The 20199-nt window shown below is 35.7% G+C and overlaps 1 protein-coding gene across 1 annotated transcript in view; it reads left to right on the top strand.

The window, feature by feature from the left end:
- Window positions 1-20199, top strand: part of MMS22L (MMS22 like, DNA repair protein) — a 126000-nt gene that overhangs the window by 90928 nt on the left and 14873 nt on the right. Inside the window, exons 16-21 of the mRNA XM_025925730.2 lie at window positions 1975-2125; window positions 3963-4114; window positions 5235-5377; window positions 10636-10795; window positions 15047-15216; window positions 17923-18134. Of these exons, the coding sequence (XP_025781515.1) occupies window positions 1975-2125; window positions 3963-4114; window positions 5235-5377; window positions 10636-10795; window positions 15047-15216; window positions 17923-18134 (988 nt within the window). The remainder of the gene's footprint in view (window positions 1-1974; window positions 2126-3962; window positions 4115-5234; window positions 5378-10635; window positions 10796-15046; window positions 15217-17922; window positions 18135-20199) is intronic.

The following is a 20199-nucleotide window of genomic DNA, read 5'->3' as shown; positions in this document are numbered from 1 at the left end:
CATTTGCTTTTTCCAGAGAAATACAATGAATCAAGTAAGAAGCAAGGGAGTGGACAGTACACAAAACTAGCGTAACAGTGGACCGTGCAATAAAGCTGCCTAAAAAAGGAAAGGCATGAAGGCAGTGAGGGACAGGGAAAAAGTTGTCGGATCAATGAATTGTAGGTCTTGGTGGAATCAGATAGTTGTTGGGAGTTGGAGACCTAGAGACAAGAGAGTTGGAAAACCCCTCCAATTGGGTGGAGGTGCCAGAAAGCGGGAGAGAATGTACTTATTGCTAATGCCAAAGTCTCACAGTATCAGCATGGGAGTAAATGGCTGAAATAGAGTGGAAGATAGATTCGCTGAGGAAGGGAGTTCAAGAAACTGATAGGCCAGGATATCGGAAGAAAAGCCATCCAGGATTATGACAGGAGCACTGCTAGAGAGGATGTGGTTAGTGAGCTATAGTCTTAAAGGAATGAGGGAGATGAACAAGGAATGACATGAGAGTCAAAGCTGGAGGTTTTCAAGAGGAGGAAGGGGAGAATGGTCTAGAAGCAGCCTCGGGACCAAGGCGCAAACTCCGCTATCTGTAGGTCAAGTGTAGGAGAGAAGTGGGAGAATACACAGCCACCGCTTGAGGGAGGTACGGAGGAGCCAGTGCTTCATAAGCAGTCTATTGACAAACATAAATTAATATAATACAAATTAAGTTGGGGAATTCCCAGGAAATCACAAAATAAAGTATATTTGTTTAATGTGGCTAACTAGGGAATTCTAGTTCCTAGGCTTAGTAGGTTCTGAAGAAAGTGGAGTGTCACTGATTACTAGGAAATTACCATTTAATGGAAGACTATCCATTGTCTGAGACCAAAGTCTTCTCTGTGGCAGGTGGCAAGTACATTAGCTTGATTGGAGAGAAATAGATGCTAGAAATATTTTTTTTAATGGGTTTTTTGAGGGGCGCCTGGATGGCTCAGTCGGTTAAGCGTCAGACTTCAGCTCGGGTCATGATCTCACAGTCTGTGAGTTCAAGCCCTGCATTGGGCTCTGTGCTGACAGCTCAGAGCCTGAAGTCTGCTTTGGATTCTTTGTCTCCTTCTCTGCCCCTCCCCCACTCATGTTCGCTCACACGCGCGTGCACACACTCACTCTCAAAAATTAAACATTTAAAAACTTTTTAAAAATAAAATAAATGGGATTTTTCAATGAAGGGGTACAAACATCAGATGTAGAATTTGGAATTTGAGGAAGCCATTATAGATTCCATGATGATAATGCTGAAATAGATTATTCTAGACCCATTCTTGGAGATTATGTAATCACTACGGAAATTTCTTTGGCAACATGAATATAGTTCAGTTTGCTTTTTGTTCTGCATTTCTACATGTGACATTTTATTATTGAGTGAATTCTTTTTATCACTATTGATATAATTTGGGGAGGGGAAATAGTTTTTAAAAATTCCTTACTATAAGGGTGCCCAGGTGGCTCAGTTGGTTGAGCATTCGACTCTTGATTTTGGCTCAGTTCATGATCCCAGGGTCATGGGATCGAGCCCCATATCCATGCTCAGCACGGAGCTTGCTTAAGATCCTCTCCTTCTGTCTCTCTCTCTCTCCCTCTCTCTCTACACTCCCCACCCCACACTCAAGAGTACACATATGCTCTCTCTCTGTCAAAAAAAATTTTTAGGGGCGCCTGGGTGGCGCAGTCGGTTAAGCGTCCGACTTCAGCCAGGTCACGATCTCGCGGTCCGTGAGTTCCAGCCCCGCGTCGGGCTCTGGGCTGGTGGCTCGGAGCCTGGAGCCTGTTTCCGATTCTGTGTCTCCCCCTCTCTCTGCCCCTCCCCCGTTCATGCTCTGTCTCTCTCTGTCCCAAAAATAAATAAAAACGTTGAAAAAAAAATTTAAAAAAAAAAAAAATTTTTAATTTTTGTTAATTTAAAGAAAAAAATTCCTCACCATAAATTTTTTCTCATTTTAAATCTAGATTTTACTTTGCTAGCATTGGACATGCCCAGCACAGCTCCATCAGATCTTCAGCCTCAGCCAGTTATATCAATAATACAGCTTTTTGGTTGGGATGATATCATCTGGCCCCAGGTTGTAGCAAGATATTTAAGTCATTGCCTACAAAATAGGTAAGTGACTTGATTTCAGGTATGCACATGTATAGAAACTCATGATAGATCAGTGTACTAGGAAAGTAAGAATTTTCACAAATAAAAACTGATCTTCGTACATATACTGACACTTTGGTGGTTTTTGCTTTTGGATGTATCAGCATTTGACAGTGGCAGTAGCCTGCCTTAAAAATAAATAAATAAATAAAAATAAACATAAAACTTGCTGCTTAAAAGCTTTTTTTTAAAACTGTTTTTGTAGGACTACCTTTATTTCATCTTGAAATTACCTTTCTATATTCACCTTTGTGAAAGAAATTATGTAATTAATATTGCTGGTTCTGTAAAATACAAGTATATTGTATTTTTAGGTGTAATGATAGCTTTCCCTTTCACAGCTAGATTTTTAGACTCAACTCTTGTACAATTAGGAACACAACACTTCATCACCCTGAACCCTGGTTTCCTTATCTGTATCTCCTGTTGCATTATATAACAGATCTGAGGAACTCCAGTAGGAAAAACATATAGTAAATGAAGTTACAATAGAAATAGTGTAATCGGGAAGATTTGAAAAAGAATAGTAAGATGAGGGAAAATAAATGCACAAACCTGGGAGACCACTGTAGTTCCTGTCCAGATGAAGAGGGATGCGGTCAGTGAGGTATTCGCATAAGGGAGTCCACTAAGCAGTCAGTAAGCCATCTTCTCATTGGCTTTAAGTCATGAAGTAAGGGAGCTCAACTTCGATTGGATTACTTTTAGTCTCTTCTAGCTTGCTAATTCTATAATAACAAACAGTATTTATTAAATACTTCTGCTGAAACTGTCTGGAATAAGTTTAGTTTAAAAAATAGTATTTGATATATTTGTAACAGTTGAAGAAACTGAAATGCAAAGGTGTTAAAGAACTTTGGAAAGGTTGTATAGGTCATAAATGACAAACCTTAGTTCTTCGGCACTGTGTACTCTTTGGGACGTCTTCTGTTCAAAGCAATATTTTTAGAGTTATGACTTACATGTATTTTTCAAATTTCTGACTTTACCTAGCACTTCATAGTTAGGCTAAGACCACCCTCATCCTTTCTACCCCCCAGTTATAAAATGGTTAAATATCAGATTTAGCCAGGCTTTTGGCTTCACAGAAAGATTTTTGGTTTTATTTTTTTTCTGTCAGATGTTACTTTGTAATTCTTCAATAATGACCGCCTGTGGAGTGGTATAGCAGGAAAGAAAGGGATGGGTATGGAATTGGTTAGAAGACTCACACAGAAATCTTTGTCATTAACTCTTGTCTTACATAAATGGTCATGACCACTTCTTTTTATTTACTCTAAGGGCCACTGTTTTTTTTTCTACTTGCCACTTCCTTTATTATGTCACCTAGCTACTTATAAGCCCCTTTCTAGATTTTCCCATTTTAACCTTATTCTCCTTACCTCTTGCCCTTGGCATAAACCTGCACATTTGCCATCAGTGGAAAAAGGAAATTAAAAATTAGAACCGTCAGGGGCGCCTGCGTGGCTCGGTTGAGCGTCCGACTTCAGCTCTCTGCCCTGCCCCCACTCATGCTTGCACTCGCATGCTCTCTTTCTCTCAAAAATAAATAAATATTAAAAATTAGAACTGCTATAGATGAAAGCAAAAATTTTTATATAAAATACCCTTTTTTGTGTATCTCTAGTGTTTATTTTCAGCAGTGTATATCTGAATTAATGTGTGTGTCTATAAAACAAGCCAAGAAGTGGGGTGTGTTAGAATTTGTCCTTTATTTCTTAATCTCTATACTCAGGGAATATATTGTAAGGTTTTGGTTTTGGTTTTGGTTTTAATATCCATCAACTTGTTTTTACAGCATGTTATGTGAAGCACTTTCTCATTCAGGCTGTGTATCTTTCCAAGCCTTAACTGTAAGATCATGGATTCGTTGCATTTTGCAAATGTATATAAAAAACTTCTATGTGCCTGATGATTTGTTCATTGATATAAATCCTGGACAGGCAGTTGGTAAGTATTTCAGGCATTTTACTTTCTTTTTTTTTTTTTTTTTTTTTTTTAATTTTTTTTTTTCAACGTTTATTTATTTTTGGGATAGAGAGAGACAGAGCATGAACGGGGGAGGGGCAGAGAGAGAGGGAGACACAGAATTGGAAACAGGCTCCAGGCTCTGAGCCATCAGCCCAGAGCCTGACGCGGGGCTCGAACTCACGGACCGCGAGATCGTGACCTGGCTGAAGTCGGACGCTTAACCGACTGCGCCACCCAGGCGCCCCGGCATTTTACTTTCTAGATAGCTAAATAATGTTTAAAATGTCCTGATTTGTTACACAAATTAATAGAAAAAGATGAAAAATATATTTGTTATATAAAATGTTTGTGTATATATATACATGTTTTGTGTGTGTGTGTGTGTGTGTGTGTGTGTACATTTTCTTTTGCAGCCTGTTTCTTTTTCCTGATATTTCCCTGTTATATATGACAAATTTCTCTCCTATAAAGATAAAAGAACTTGTTTCCTTGGAAGCCAGGAACAAAAACTTGCTCTCAGGTGACAAGCTATCTTTTTACCTTGAAGAAACAAATCACAAAAAAAGGTGGAACTGTAAAGCAAATAACCAGATATCACACTGTTAACACCCTAAAAAGAAAAGTATCTAATTGTGAATACTTCTCTCCTATTTTATATTAGATATTTTACCTCTCCTCTGCTTTACTATTATTATTCACAGACTGATACTTATACTTTATTATTGTTTTTTTAAATATCATTCAGTTCTGGTTGCCCACAGGACATTCCTTTTCCGAAAGCTATTCTTTATGGTCATTTGTAAATCACACAAAGTTTGGACTGAAAAAAATGCCCCAAATTCATTGTGATATCTTATTACATCAATCGGCTTGACATGAAAAAATTTTGGGGCTTGTGTATTCACAAGTATATGTTTTTTTGGTTTTAAATAAAACTTTTCCTTAGAGACTTAATTGAAAGTTTTTAATTATGTGGAAATTTGAATTTTATTTTAAAAAGAATGTTATACATGAATGCTGCATTCCTTACTCTCATCTATGTAACATAAATTTATATAATAAACCTATGAATATTATTATATTATTTTTATCTTAACAGAAAAAGAGTACTTGGGACAGTTGGCTGAACTGACAAGGTTGCTATTTAAACTCTCAGAAGTAAAGAATATTTTTTCAAAGGCTCAAGTTGAATATTTATCCAGTCCAGAAGACCCTACAAAAGCACTTACTCTATTTTTTGAGGTATTTTTCATTTATTAGTGTAATTGTCCAGATGAATTATAATTATTTTTCACAAAAACTTGAAGTGTTTATGAAATTTGTCTATAAAATGAATTATTTTAAATGAATCATATTATTGGTTGCCTGCTATTATAAAATTAAGGAGGAATAAAAATGTGAATCACTGATTTAGTACAATTACAGAATATATTTGTTGAGGACAATTATATTAAGGACAGCAAAAGAAGTACATTTAATGAAAAGTAGTGACTAAGGAATGCTACATAAAAGCCTCACACTAAGGCTTGTGTCAATTGTAGGAATATCTTATTGCTGAAGTTCCTAGGTAGCAGTATTCTCCAGATTCTTGGGAACTAGATTTCCTTATACAGGGTCCATAATAGTTCTAACTTAATGTTTACCACCCTGTAGCAAATAGTAAATTTTACAGTAAAATTTTATTGTAGTTAGCATAAACACTAAGTGTTTCATATCATTATGGTTGGGGCCTTAAAATCCAATCATTTGTTTTAGCTTTGTCTCCATAATAAATAGTCCCTTTCAGCATTTGACTTTTATTTATTAATTTTGCAGGAATTTATATTATGTGATAGTCTTTGCTTTGCATCCTTGCTGAAGCTGTTCATGTGTTTGGATTAGTGGTTTTGTAAGCTATTCACAATAAAAGTTGGTTTATTTTCCCACAGAGCAGTTGGCATTAACTGCAATGAAAATAAATACAGCTATAAGCTATTGCCACAAATGTGAATTCTTCCACTGGTTTCTATTAAGTTAAAGTACAATTGTATGACAATTAGTGATACCATATAAATCCTAAAAATATTTAGTAATAGTTCATGCAGATATGAAATGGCCATTTCTTTTGAGCCTTTTATTTAGTTGTTGATCGGATCTTCACTTGTACTTAAACACCTATCCTAGGAACCATACAGGATCAGAAAGGGAGGTAGAGGTCATGTACTTCACTAATAGTTTCCAAAGAGTCTTCTAATTTCATCCCGTCCAATTAATTGTTCTTTCATCACTCACTAAATAATAATTGTTTGCTAAATGCTAGATGGTATTATGCCAGGATTTCTTAGGGGTTTGCAAAAACAAAAGAAGTAGTCCTTGATCTTAACTTTTTACTTGTCTGAGAATACAGGATAAACACAAAGGTTAAAATAGTAAGACAGTGTATGCGAAGTGTCAGTTTATAGATCATTCAGTAGGTTAATAATTCAGAGCATCTTGGTCTAAGAAGTTTGGATTTTCTTCTGTGAACAGTATGAAGGCTTTATACATTTTTAAGTAGGTCTGATTTGATCAAATGACTTTTTAAGAAAATTAGTTAACAGTAGATTAGAGTGAAGGTGTTGGCCAGAAACTAGCTGATTTAGAAGGAAGTAAAAATTGAATTATGAAATTTTGAAGGGATGTGAAAGAAATACTGTGTTTAACTAAAAGAATGATGATACCTTAAGGAGAAATAGGAGCACATGACTTAGGGTGAGGGAGAAGTAGGTGAGGAGTTCAGTTTTAAACTGGTTTAGTTTGAGATTGGTGTAAGGTGTCACCAAGATCATTCCCGTGTACTATGTGATTCTCTGGGAGGACTCAGAGCTCAGCATATAGTTGTACTCACAGCTGTGATTTATTACAATGAAAGAATTCAAAGTTCAGTCAGCATGGGGTGAAGTCTGGAGACACCAGGCAGTTTCCAAGGGTCCTCTCCCAGATGTTGCCCTGGACATACTTAATTCTTCCAACTAGGAATTGTGACAACACATCTGAAATGCTGTCTGCTGTCTGCCCGAGGGTTTTCACATAGGCCCCCTTTGCCTAGCACTTAGAAAATTCCAGACTCCCAAAAGAGAGGCAGATATTCAGTGTAAACTATATTGTTCGCACAGACAGTTTAGGTTGAGTGAGCCATACTTACCGGGAAATGGTGGGAAAGACCTAAGTTCCCAATCACCAACCAAGGGCCAAACTTAAAAATACACCTTTTTAAAGATAGCAGTCTATGGCCTACCATGTTAACTCTTTCTTACATAGAAATGATAGTATGACAAGTAAATAGAGTCAAAGAAATCCCTGAGATAGTCTGAGAAATACATATGTCTTATAGTCCTGGGAGGTTAAGGCTAAACACAGAGAAATACTGAGATCTAGATCAATGGTTCTCAAAATTGTGTTTCATAGGCATCTGAGGGTTGCTGATACCTTTTCAGGAATTTTAAAGCTCAAAAGTGTATTGACATTTGCACAAACGGTGCAGAAACTTTAGCACAAATCAACACCATGGCCCAATGTTATATTGGTGGTCATAATTTTCACTGCCACGCAATCACAAGAGAAAAAAAAAAAGAACCCAGTCTCACTTAAGAATATTCTTAATGAAACAGTAAATTATTAAATTTATTAAATGTTGACCTTTGAGTACATGTCTGTAATGTCCTATGAATGACAATGGAAAGTGCACTTAAAAGCACACCTGCTTCAAGTGAGGTGGTTGTCCAAAAACAACACTTTATGTAATAATTTGAGTTACAAGCTGACCTGACTGCTTTGATCTTGAAAGAACAACTAACAAAGTATGGTTGTTCGGACTTGGGTATTTGGCAGACATTTGCTCAGAAATGAGTGAAATGAGTATCACTTCAAAGAAAACAACTGACGGTGTTTGTTGCTAATAACACAATTTGAGCTTTTAAGAAAATTAGAATTTTGGAAAACAAGCATTTGCCATTAGCTTGAGAGCTTCATGATAATTAAAGACTTTTCTGATGACATTGGTGGTGGTATTAACAAATAGGATTTTTTTAGTGGATAAGTGAAATGTGTCAACATTGGCAAGCTAACTCAGTGAACTAGAATTTTCCAAATGACCAGTACAGGCTTTTTAAAAGCATGCAGGAGTGGGGCGCCTGGGTGGCGCAGTCGGTTAAGCGTCCGACTTCAGCCAGGTCACGATCTCGCGGTCCGTGAGTTCGAGCCCCGCGTCAGGCTCTGGGCTGATGGCTCAGAGCCTGGAGCCTGTTTCCGATTCTGTGTCTCCCTCTCTCTCTGCCCCTCCCCCGTTCATGCTCTGTCTCTCTCTGTCCCAAAAATAAATAAACGTTGAAAAAAAAAAATTTTAAAGCATGCAGGAGTATTAAACATTCATTAAGAAAGCAAAATAGAGCAGTGGCTTTTAATGCAGAAGAGTACAGAATATTTGTTGACACGGTTTTGAGTTCCATAATACAATTAACCTTTAAGAAATATCACTTGTCAAGTTTTGGTGTAATATCAAAGAGGGATTCCCATAGTTACCTGAAATGTCTATTAAAATAACTTATTTCTCTTCCAGTTACATGTATTTGTGAGATTGAATTGTTTTCATCTGCAGCATATTACAACAAATTGTGTGTAAGGACAAATATGAGAATCTAGCTGTCTTCTGTTAAGCCAGAACTTAAAGAGTTTTGCAGAAATGTAAAAATTGTCACTTTTCACTAATTTTTTTTTGTTTTGAAAAATAAAGTTCTTTTCCATAAAAACATTTTACTCTGTTAATGTATAATGCTTATTATTTTTACTTTTTTGAGTTTATTTATTTATTTTGAGAGAGAGGGAAAGAGAGCGTGCATGAACAGGAGAGGGACAGAGAGAGAGGAAAAGAGAGAATCCCAAGCAGGCTCTGTGCTGTCAGCACAGAGCCCAGTGCAGGGCTCGAACTCAACGAAGTGTGAAATCATGACCTGAGTCAAAATCAAGAGCTGGATGCTTAACCAACTAAGCCACCCAGATGCCCCATATAATGCTTCTTATTTTTAAGTGAACTAGTACATAATTTAAATTTTCTCTTTTTTTATATGGTAAATATCAATAGATATAGCTCAAATAATAGTAAGCACCTTAAGATCCCAACTTTTAAGCATACGAAAGGGAACTGAAGTTTGAGAACTTCTGGTCTAGGAAAAGAAATGTAGAGAACCAAGGGCAGAAAGCTAAATAAAAATAAAAGGTTCATCAAGTATATCTTTTGTTTTCATCTGTCAGTCACTCCAGTTCACTATATTCCTTCTTTTCCTACATTCTACATTTTGTTATCAACTTGACTAACTGTAATATCACATTGAATAACTTATCCTAATCCCTCATTTCAAAACTCCACAAGTCTTTAGTGATCTTCACTTCTGCTCTGCTTCATCTGCCCACTCCCATGACTAAACCTTGAGCTATGGCATCATTGGATTATCTGAGAACTCTTTGATGATCACCACCTGTGCCTCCAGACCTCCAAGTGACCTTCCACTTCCTTTTCTCCAAGTGCAACATCCTCTCAAGGTCTCACTTCTTCCCCATCCATCTTAATTAGACCCCTTGGTGGCCTTACTGCAGGTATACTCTTATCATCATCCTTTCAGTCTTCCATCTTTGGTCTTTTGGTTACACCTACAAACCCTCAACCTTGGATTAGTGCAACCATTTGCTTTCTCTCCTTTGTCTTATCTGCTGAGAGCTGCAGGAGAAAAATCATGTAACTGTATTGGTACCATTGTGTCCAATTTAGGTCATTGAAATCCACTCTAAGTCGCCAATAATGGTTTGAAAACTGCTACTCTTCTCAAACCTTCTAACCTATCTGTAGCCAGTCTTCTCTTGATTCTTTTTGTGACTTGTCACCTCTTATTCTCACCTTTCCTCAACTTATTCTTTCATTTATTTCTCTTCCTTTTCACACTTCACTCTTCTCTCACCGCCTCACCTCACATTTCTCTCTACCACCTCACCATTTTGCTATCTCTGTCCTTTGTGCCTCATCATTTTTCCTCTGAGAAAGTTAGCATCTAATGGCTCATAAAATTTTGCAGGGAAAAATCAATCCATATCATATAACTGAACTTTAGAGAGGTCATACGTGTAAGAATTTGGTCATGTTGCTTGTAGATTTTACTTGTAGGAATTTGGGGATTGCCAGTTGTGTGCCAGGATGTTTGGAAGTCGTGATGTAATTTGGCTATAAACTTCTTTTATATCAGTTCCATTGATTTTTTTTTTAATTCTTCTTTTAACCTTTATTTTAATTATAAAAGGTAAGAATTCATTCTTTTTAATTGAAAGTCTTCAATTTTTTTAATTGCTGTGAACATTTATTGGAAAGTTAAGGATGTAAACTTAAATGTAAGGGTGTGTGTGTGTTTGTGTAGAGAGAGAAATTTTCTTTATTTTTCAAAGTCTATACTGTATGAAACTTGGAAATCTAAATCATGTTTTTCCTTATTTTATAGGCTATTGGTATTACTTATGGGAATCTGCAGACACTTTCTGATAAATCTGCCATGGTCACAAAGTCCTTAGAATACCTTGGTGAAATATTAAAATATATAAAACCTTATTTGGGAAAAAAAATTTCTAGTGCAGGACTGCAACTGACTTACAGGATGATGGGTATGTACTCCTGACGTTATCGAAACTTCCTTATGTTGAGCCTATAGTATCATGATAGGAATATTCTAATACACTGACTAAATCACTGTTCTCCATACAATCATAAGAATAATTTGAAAGACAAAGATTTAGCTTACAATAATTCATGTTGGCTTTCTATTGCTGTATCCCTATCCTGCCCCACCTCCTTTCAGAACTTTCCTTGTTACAGCTTGTGTTAATATTAAAATTAATTATGACCAAAACAGAAAATATGCTCATACCAATTTGATATCAATAGTCTGTTGTGAATCACTCACACTGTGAATACCTGGATGATAAAAATGGACTTTTTTTAAGGCTTATCTGTGCTTTCTTAGAATTTAAAATATCAGGAAACCATCACTTCTATTTATCTGGTCTGCTCTGTGTGAAGGAGGTCAGGAAAGAATTTACTATGGCACTAGAGATATTTATGCTTCAAATCTTGCTTCTCACAATACTATGTTTTCTCCTTTCGAAAAGAAATCTTTTTCTGTGCCTGTGCTATAACAACATAGTTCATCCTTCTTGAGGAAGTTAGTAATTTGAATACCTTTGTTCACTAAAACCATGTTACTAACCAAAAATAGGAACTGGATAAAGGGAAATGAGAAAATTTTCCTTAGAAGTTTTTATAACAGAATTTAAGGTTTATGTTTTTGTTTTTTTTAATTTCTCTGTGGCCAAAACCTTATATCTTCTCCCTTTGATCTTGTGAACATATGAATAAACCTGATTTAAGCTGTCTGAAACCTTTTATCTTTGTTGTGAAAGATAAAGGAGAATGCAAAAATGTCTAAATATGGATGATGTAGAATGTAGTGAAAGCTATAGTAGCAATTCAGGCATCTTAATTTTAGAGGAAAACAGAAATGATAACTTATAAATTTAACATAGTAAAATGTAGATTAATAAGTATTTCAGCATGTAGCCTTATAATGTATTAGCCTCTGTTAGATTTTTGCCAAGCTAAATTTATGATTTCAGGAGATATATTTATTTTACAAAATATGTGATAGTCCTAACTGCAAAATCATATTTGGTTTGGTAATATGTCGACCTATGAAGAATTGAGGACCTTCCTTTGTTGTATTACATGATTGGCATACTGGAAGGTAGATCGGTATTCTTTTCTTTTGTCTAAATCTCAGAGACTGCGAATAGAATATATTGGTACAGTGTTGCCCCTTTATATGTTAAAAATTAGGAACAGATCATTTGCTTTCTTCTTTATGTAAGAGGCTCAGAACAAATTGGAGGAAGAGCAAGTATAAACTTTTTAGAGTTCAAATGTGCTTGAAGTATGTGTGTTTGGGGTATCATACTCACTTCAGGGAAAGTGAGGTAACCACAGAAACTGTTTTATTTACCTTGCTAGTTTCTAACTGGGGATACCTCTGCTGTTTACTTACAAGGCTGCTAGTGGAAGGTGCAAACTTGATAAAATCACACTTCAGATGAAGGCATCTGAGGTCTTAATTGTAACTCAGTAATTTCTGAGAAAGGATTGATTCATGAGTACTGTCTTCAGTGTTCTTAATCTTAATATTAATGTTTATGGTTTTTCTCTTCACATCTCTTACTTTTTCTGTTCCCATGTTTTTCTTTTGATCATTCTTCTCTCTTTAGCCATTCCTCCTCTTTTGTCTTTGTAATTGAAACTCTACCCATGATCCTCAGTGCCTATCCTAATATTCTGTGTTTTCCACACTCTCAGGTAGACCTGGTCTCCCTGATTAAGCTTCAGCTGTCCATCTCTTACAACATTCTTCATAGCTTGCCAGTTATTATAATTATTTGTGTACTTGGTTTGTCCCTACTAAAATTTTAAATTTATGATAGTGGCCATATCTTTTTAACTTTTTATTCCCATCATCATGTTGTATTTTGAACAAATAAGAACATTTCCTGAGTTATATATTGGGCACTGGATTGGGAAAGAGCTTCTCCAGTGTAGGAGATGGTATATACTAAATAAATACTAACTAAATATACTAAATAAATATTTCTAGAATTTAACAATTTTATAAACTTAGCTAATAGAACATAATGTAACTTTTAGTGTTACTAAATGAGTAAAGTTACTTTCTAACTATAAATACATTTTTAAACACCTATTATAATGATCCCAATCCTCCTTTTTTTTTTTAGGCATAGTATATGCATAGAGTAGGAAATAAGTAAACACATAAGGACTCTTACAGTGCAGATCTCTTTCAATTGTAGAAGTATGCTCCCCACAATTTTTCTACATTTTCTTTTTTTCTTTTTAAGTGTATTTATTTTGAAAGAAAGAGTGTGAGCAGGAGGAGGGGCAGAGGAAGCAGAGGGGCAGAGGAAGAGAGAGAATCCCAAGCAGGGTTCCACACTGTCAGCGTGGAGCCCATCTCAGGGCTTGATCTCACAAACTGAGATCATGACTGGAGTCGAAATCAAGAGTCAGACGCTTAACAGACTGAGCCACCTAGGTGCCCCTGCATTTTCAGCAGCATCGCTTAAATACGTAGTATGTTTATAGCCAGAAAAAAGACTGGTTTTGTTTGTTTGTTTGTTTGTTTGTTTGTTTGTTTGTTTGTTTAACAAAGCTACTCTATGTATTTTAACCTTTCTCCAAGTCTTTTACTTAAAAAATTTCTTTCTCTTTGCATTATTAATACGACACACTTAAATATTCTTCACTGAAACTTAAAAACTAGGGTTCTGATTTGGCAGTAAAACAAATGGATCTCCTCTGCCTTCTATGAACTCATAAAACTTAAGATCTTCAGCAAAGTGTTTTAACCACTGCAGAAGATGAAATACAAGGGTAGGTGATGCATTTTTGGTTGGAAGGCCCTTGCTCTTTATAAGTCAATTCCTGTGTGACACCTAAGAGTGATATAAATCATTTAAAATGTCAGTGGTGATGGCAGTTCCCTTTATGGGCATATTAATGTTAGTTAGGATGTGAGTTCTTCTTACACTGCTGTCATTCGCAAGTTTTCCACCTACTGAAAAAAATGAGCAAGCCAGCGTTATTTAAAATATTGCTAAGTGAGCATTGTGTTTCTTTATGATTGATTATTGTATTTCCTTTTACAACAGAAGATTAATGTTGCTGTTTGTTGTTCTTAGAAGTGATTATTGGCTGGGCTTTTTTCTTTTAACATCAATACATTCCTCTATAAGCGTATTTTTGTTTCCCTTCAGAGTTGAATTTTAAACTTTTTGTTTTATGGAAATGGCTTTGACGTTTATCATCTCTTTTGCTTTCTAAGATGGAATAAAATATAAAAGTTTATGCAGTACATATACCACTAATGCCACTTGGGCAAGCATTTAATGATCTCCTTTTAAATTTGTTTTTTCAGTAGAGAAGCCCTTAATAGCAGGAGTACACTCTAATGGGAACTACATAAATGCTCTTAATTACTTCATTAAACAAAGGGTGCTCATTTGTTTGGCTTTACTATCATCAAAGGTAGCAACTGACTCCTAGCATTAAGCAAATCATAATACATTTCCTGTAGTAAAGAAGTCTGCATCTCTTCTTTCAGCATCAAAATTTAAACTCACTGTGTATATTAAACAATTGAAAGTTATAAAAAGTGGAGTTCAGGGAGGTTAAGTGATTGCTTCAAGGTGCTATAGCTAATCCTTCCTACTACTTTAACAATTAAATTTAGCTCTATCTTTTCATGTTGTAAACTGGGTTGAGACAGCCTATAAAATTTTATGTAAGATAAAAATATAAAGAAATAAAGGTATCAAAAACGTAAATGTGGAGTAGCATGATGGAGCCCAGGGAAAGTGAGTACACACATAAAAGCATAATGCGTATCTTATAGTGTTCTTAAAGTTGGATTATAAATTTGCCTCTGAGTTACCTAGCAGCCAAAGCAAAAAGAGAAATCTGATTAATTACAGCAGTCGATCTGTATATTCACATAGTATATAGCCAAATCACAATGTGTGTGTGTGTGTGTGTGTGTGTGTGTGTGTGTGTGTGTGTATTAAATAACAGTTGCTTAGGAAATGTATGTTTTTCTTAGACCAGAACTCTTGAGAGAAATTTGTCTCTTTAGTGAAATGTATGACATGACATCAGTCTTTTCAGTCCTAATACATGTTTCTTTCTATTGCCTACTTTAACTTGGTTCTTTGTGCTTTAAGTATGAATTTCATAGTGGAATGGCAAAACTTTCTGGTTAGAAGGTAACCATACCTACTGTTACTCCTCTTCTTTGTCAGGAATTCTTGTTAAATCATGGGCACAGATCTTTGCCACCTCTAAAGCCCAAAAACTATTATTCCGGATCATAGATTGTTTACTGCTGCCACATACAGTGTTACAGCAAGAGAAGGAACTGCCTGCACCTATGTTGATCGCAATTCAAAAGAGTCTTCCCTTGTATCTCCAGGTATAGTAAGTGTGGCTGCTTGAAAGTTAAAAAATAATAAATAAATAAATAAATAAATAAACAAACAAACAAACAAACAAACTTTGCCTTAAAACAGTTTGCTAACTGCTGATTTGAAAACCATGCATTATAATTTCAATGCATGTGTGTACATGTGGCACTTCTGTTGAACAAGTTTTAAATTCCTTTTGTGTTTGGCCCTGAAACCAAAGATGGAAAAAGCAAAATCTCCAAGAAGCAATTAAAGTTGAGAGAAGAGGCTGACTAGCATAGACAGAGTTGTGTGTTCCATATTTCCTTAGAGGCTTCAGCTGTCCACTAGCCAACCGGAGAAGAAGAGATGTGAGAGAAGACACTGTAAAGGGGATTAGTTGTAAACAAGCCACACGGGTAAGAGGTGAAGGACTGTCAGAGGGAACAGTATTTAAAAGTCATGAGCTTGAAGAAAGTATGACACACTGGGGAAGAGTGAAAAATTCTGTTGTGATCGGACACTCATACAGGAGGAGCCATATATTTGAAGGTGTTATGTGCCACGCTAGGAAGTTTGGACCTGTTCTTTTACATGGGGATTTGTATGGATTATTGATGGATTTTGACAGATTTTAGATAGGGAAGTGGGAACAACCTATCATGTTTACATTTTAGAAAGGTAATTCTGGTGGCAACATCTAAGATAGTTGATGTGGGAGTTAGATTGGAGACTTGGAGGGCAGAGAGTAGTTCATTATCTGAGGATTTTGAACTAAGCCGGTAGGTGTAGAACTCACACAGCAGATCACAGAAACACTTAGGAGCTCTGATTAAAAGTACTTGCTCAGAGAATGTTGTGGAGCAACAGAAAGCAATAGAATACTTCCTAGACCCCAGAGTGGGTCCTTGTACACATAGTGGTGCTGCTAACTAAAATGGGCAATGCTAGAGATGTGGGAGTGAAGGTAATAATTGATTCATGAATATCTTTCATTTGAGGTGCTGTGTACTGTCTAGATGGGCACTTGGAAATATTGATCTGTTATTCAGAGGAAGATGGGGCTGGAAGCATACTTTGTTATTCATTAGTGTCTCATACTGAAGTTAAGTGCTTCTTAATTTGGGGTTCAGCAAGGAAAGCTGAGGAAGAAAGGGAGAATGGAATTTGATTAGGTAATAAGCAGTCTTTTCCACAGATGGGCTTTTTAAACAGATTTGTATAATTTCTAAGAAATTTTTAATTGGCTCTTTAATTTTGTGTTGATAATAACATTTAAAAAGAAGTTTAGTTTGCTGACAGAAACACAAAGCATGGCCAGTCAGGGAATACTGGTGGGGAGGAATCTTGGGCAGCAGAAGAATCTGGAAAACATGTTCTCTGTGGCCCTTTTAAGCCAAAATAGTACAGTAAGAATTCTTATAGGGATGCTTGGCTGGCTTAGTTGGTAAAACATGGGAACTGTTGATCTCAAGGTTGTGAGGTCAAGCCCCACCATGGAGCCTACTTAAAAAAAAAAAAAAAATTCTTACAAACTTTGTAAGTGGTAAACTGAAATTTTTGGTGAATTTATCCATTTGGCAGAATTGACTTAGATGCACACCTTTACTTAAAAGTACTCCAGTCTCCTCTTCAAAGTTTTCAGAACATATTTGTTTATTACTTCATCATCTTCTAATAATGTGCTTTCTTTTAAAGGAAAACATTGAAGAAACTAAGTAGAGGGGTGTTCATTGCCCTTTTGTTTTCAATTATTGTTGTTTGCTAGTGTTTTAACAGTTCTATGTTACTTTTATTACAAATCTTTCAAAATTTTTTGATGAGTAAATATCTATCCATAGGTAAAATGGAGACAAATATTTCTAATTATTTCTCTGGGAAAACACATTTTAAATCACAAAGGGCCAAATTATAAATGAACTTTTGGAACATAATTCGTTGTGTTGGTGATTATATATATATTTGGTAATATGCATTATTTAGTAACATTGAAAATTTCTATTTCTCAGGGTTTAATTGTTAAGTCTCAAACACCGTAATCCATATGGAAGCTATACAAATGGAGGTTTTTAAATCAACAGAACTCTTAACTTCTCTAAACCTCAGTTTCCCCAGCTATGAAATTGGATATGTGATAATACTAAGTCAGTGTTTTTTAAGAAATTTAAGTGAAATAAAGGATATAAAGCACATGGTACAGTGCCTGACATATGAAACTCTTCAAATGAATTGTCATTATTCTGAGTCTTAATCTTCTGCATTTCTCTCCTGTCAATTTTTGTTTTAATTTATCACATTTCTTACATTGGAAGATTTTTAGTATAAATTCTGAGTCTCACTCAGTTAAATGACCAGGCCATACGTATAAAAACTGACCTAAAAATGTGTTTCATAACTTTGAAATGACATACAGACATAGTTGATGAGTGGGATGCTCAAGTTTTCTGCGTATGAGAGGAGGAAGGAAGCTTCCTTGGTCTTCCTGCACTTCCCCTGCTCCGTTTGAGTACACCCCCAAGACACACATGTGTGGTTGGGTACCACAGTACAGGAGTCACACAGGCTCAGCAGCTCCCTGAGCCTCATAAACATTATCTGTTGATGCTGGCAGTGCCCTGTGGACTGTGGTTGCACATTCTGACATGGATATTAATGCTAGGGACTAAATTAGTAAGTTTCTCAATATTTTTTTTTAACTTTTCCTTTTAGTATTTCTTCTCTTTTTTCTCCCTTAGGGCATGTGCATTGTATGTTGTCAGTCTCAAAATCCAAATGCCTATTTGAACCAGTTACTTGGGAATGTCATTGAGCAGTACATTGGGCGGTTTCTTCCAGCTTCACCACATGTTGCAGGACTTGGACAACACCCTGTTCTGATGGCACTGAGAAACTCCGCCACTCTTGCACCGATGTCACTTCTAAAGAAATGCATTATACAAGTCATAAGGTACATCAAATATTAAAAATAAGTGGTGTTTACAATCCAGTTAGTTCATCTTTATTAAAAAGTAACAAAGCTCCCCAAAAGTATTGGCAACCCTTAGGATGCTGGTAGTTGAGAAACTTTTCTTTTCCCTGAGAAACATTATCTAAGGATTTACTAAAATGACTTTTGCTCCCAGCAGCCTGAGTCAGTGCTCTTTAAATCGTTTGTTTTCTTTACATAGCTGTTGTTTTCCTTATATATGTTCAAAGGTGTATGTTTTTTTAGTCCTTATCAGATAAACAGTAATTGTATTTTCTCCTATAAAAAACATATTAACTATATTTTTGAAAGATAATAACTAAATGAAAAAATGAACGGTAATATGAAAAAGGAAGCAATAAGAAGTCCTTTTTTGTTGGTCTACTCCCTGTCTTAATAACTTCATTTTATTATTGGATGCATAAATGAAACCTCTTAGGTTTTCTCCTTCCTTTTACCTGCAACGGTAGAAGATTCAGTAATAGAAATGATCACTTCTTTGTCTTCATGCAGTATTTAGCTTCATATGAAATAGTTTTTAAACTTTAAAATGCTGTGGTGATCTACAGGCATACCTTGTTTTATTGCACTTCACAGATACTGTGCTTTTTACAAACTGGAGATGTGTGGTAACACCATCAAGCAAGTCTGTTGGCACTGTTTTTCCAATAGCATTTGTTCACTTTGTGTCTCTGTGTCACATTTTGGTAATTGTCACAGTATTTTAAACTTTTTTGTTATTATATTGGTGATAGTGATCTCTGATCAGTGATTACAACTCTCTGAAAGCTCAGATGATGGTTGGCAATAAAGTATTTTTTTAGCAATAAAGTATTTTTAAATTAAGGTATATACTTTTTTTTTTTCTTTTAGACATAATGCCATCGTAATGCTGTTGCACACTTATTAGACTACAGTGTAGTGTAAGCATAGGTTTTATATGCACTGAGAAGCCAGAAAAACTCATTTGACTTGCTTTATTGTGACATTCACTTTATTATGGTGGTCTGCAACTGAACCCACAGTGTCTCTGGGGGTATGCCCGTATATTATTCTTATCTAGTATTTTTTTTCTGTGTTTTTAATGACTTGATAGTTTTAATGACCACTATTATCCATCACCTCTCATTACAGAATTCCATGTCTAAAATCTGTTCTCCCTTATAAGCATTTTTGTGTGTTCCTGGTGTTCTGTTACTGAGGTTTGGAAGCTTTATATTTTTGTTCTCTCTCCCTGGCCAACCTTTGGGAAATGATTGCTTCCTTCTTTTCACACCTCTATTCCCTTATCACATTATACCCAGGCTATTGCAGGAGTCTCCTAACTACTTTCACTGTATCTAGCCTTTTCTTCTGGTTCAGCGTAAACAATGCCCCCAGATTACTTTTCTTGAAAGTCTATTCCATTATGACACTTCTCTACCCCCAAACCTTCACTTGCTCCTTTTTTGCCCATGGAATAAATTCCGTATTCTTATAGCTCTTTGTGATCTGTCACTGAACTTTTCCAAATGTACAAGACATAACATCATATGCAAACTTTAATGAGATTGGCTTCATTATTGCCCTTCCAAAATGCTTTACATTTCCCTACATCAGTGTTGTTCATACTATTTTCTCTATTTAAATGCCACGCCTTTGGGTTAAATTCTGCCTTGACTTTTTAAGACCTACATCTAATATTTCAGTGTAGTGTGGTGCTTCTTTCCTTCTTCTGAAGTCATGTGCTCTGTTAAGATTCCATTCACAGAATTGAATGTTTTGCCTCACTTGTATCTGAATTTCCAACAAGACCTTAGTAGTCTACCACTATTTTTGAGACATTATTTAAGTAAGTGTAGTACAAACCAAATGACAAATGCTGAAGTGAAATTAAATGTTTAGGGTCATAAAAGTAATTTAAAGCCCATCATTTAAAATCCTGGCTGCTTTCATTGACTTTCTTATTTACCAGGGAACACATTTTTCTCATGATTTCTAACTGAAGATCCAGAAATGTAGTAGTTCCTTTTTTCTATTTTTTAACTACTCAGGAAAGGAATAGATT

Source organism: Puma concolor, chromosome B2, assembly GCF_028749965.1.
Source record: "Puma concolor isolate L17-30 chromosome B2, mPumCon1.1.hap2, whole genome shotgun sequence".
In the NCBI taxonomy this organism is placed as follows: domain Eukaryota; kingdom Metazoa; phylum Chordata; class Mammalia; order Carnivora; family Felidae; genus Puma; species Puma concolor.
The sequence above is the reverse complement of the archived record's forward strand: the minus strand, read 5'-3'. Positions and strand labels throughout refer to the sequence as shown.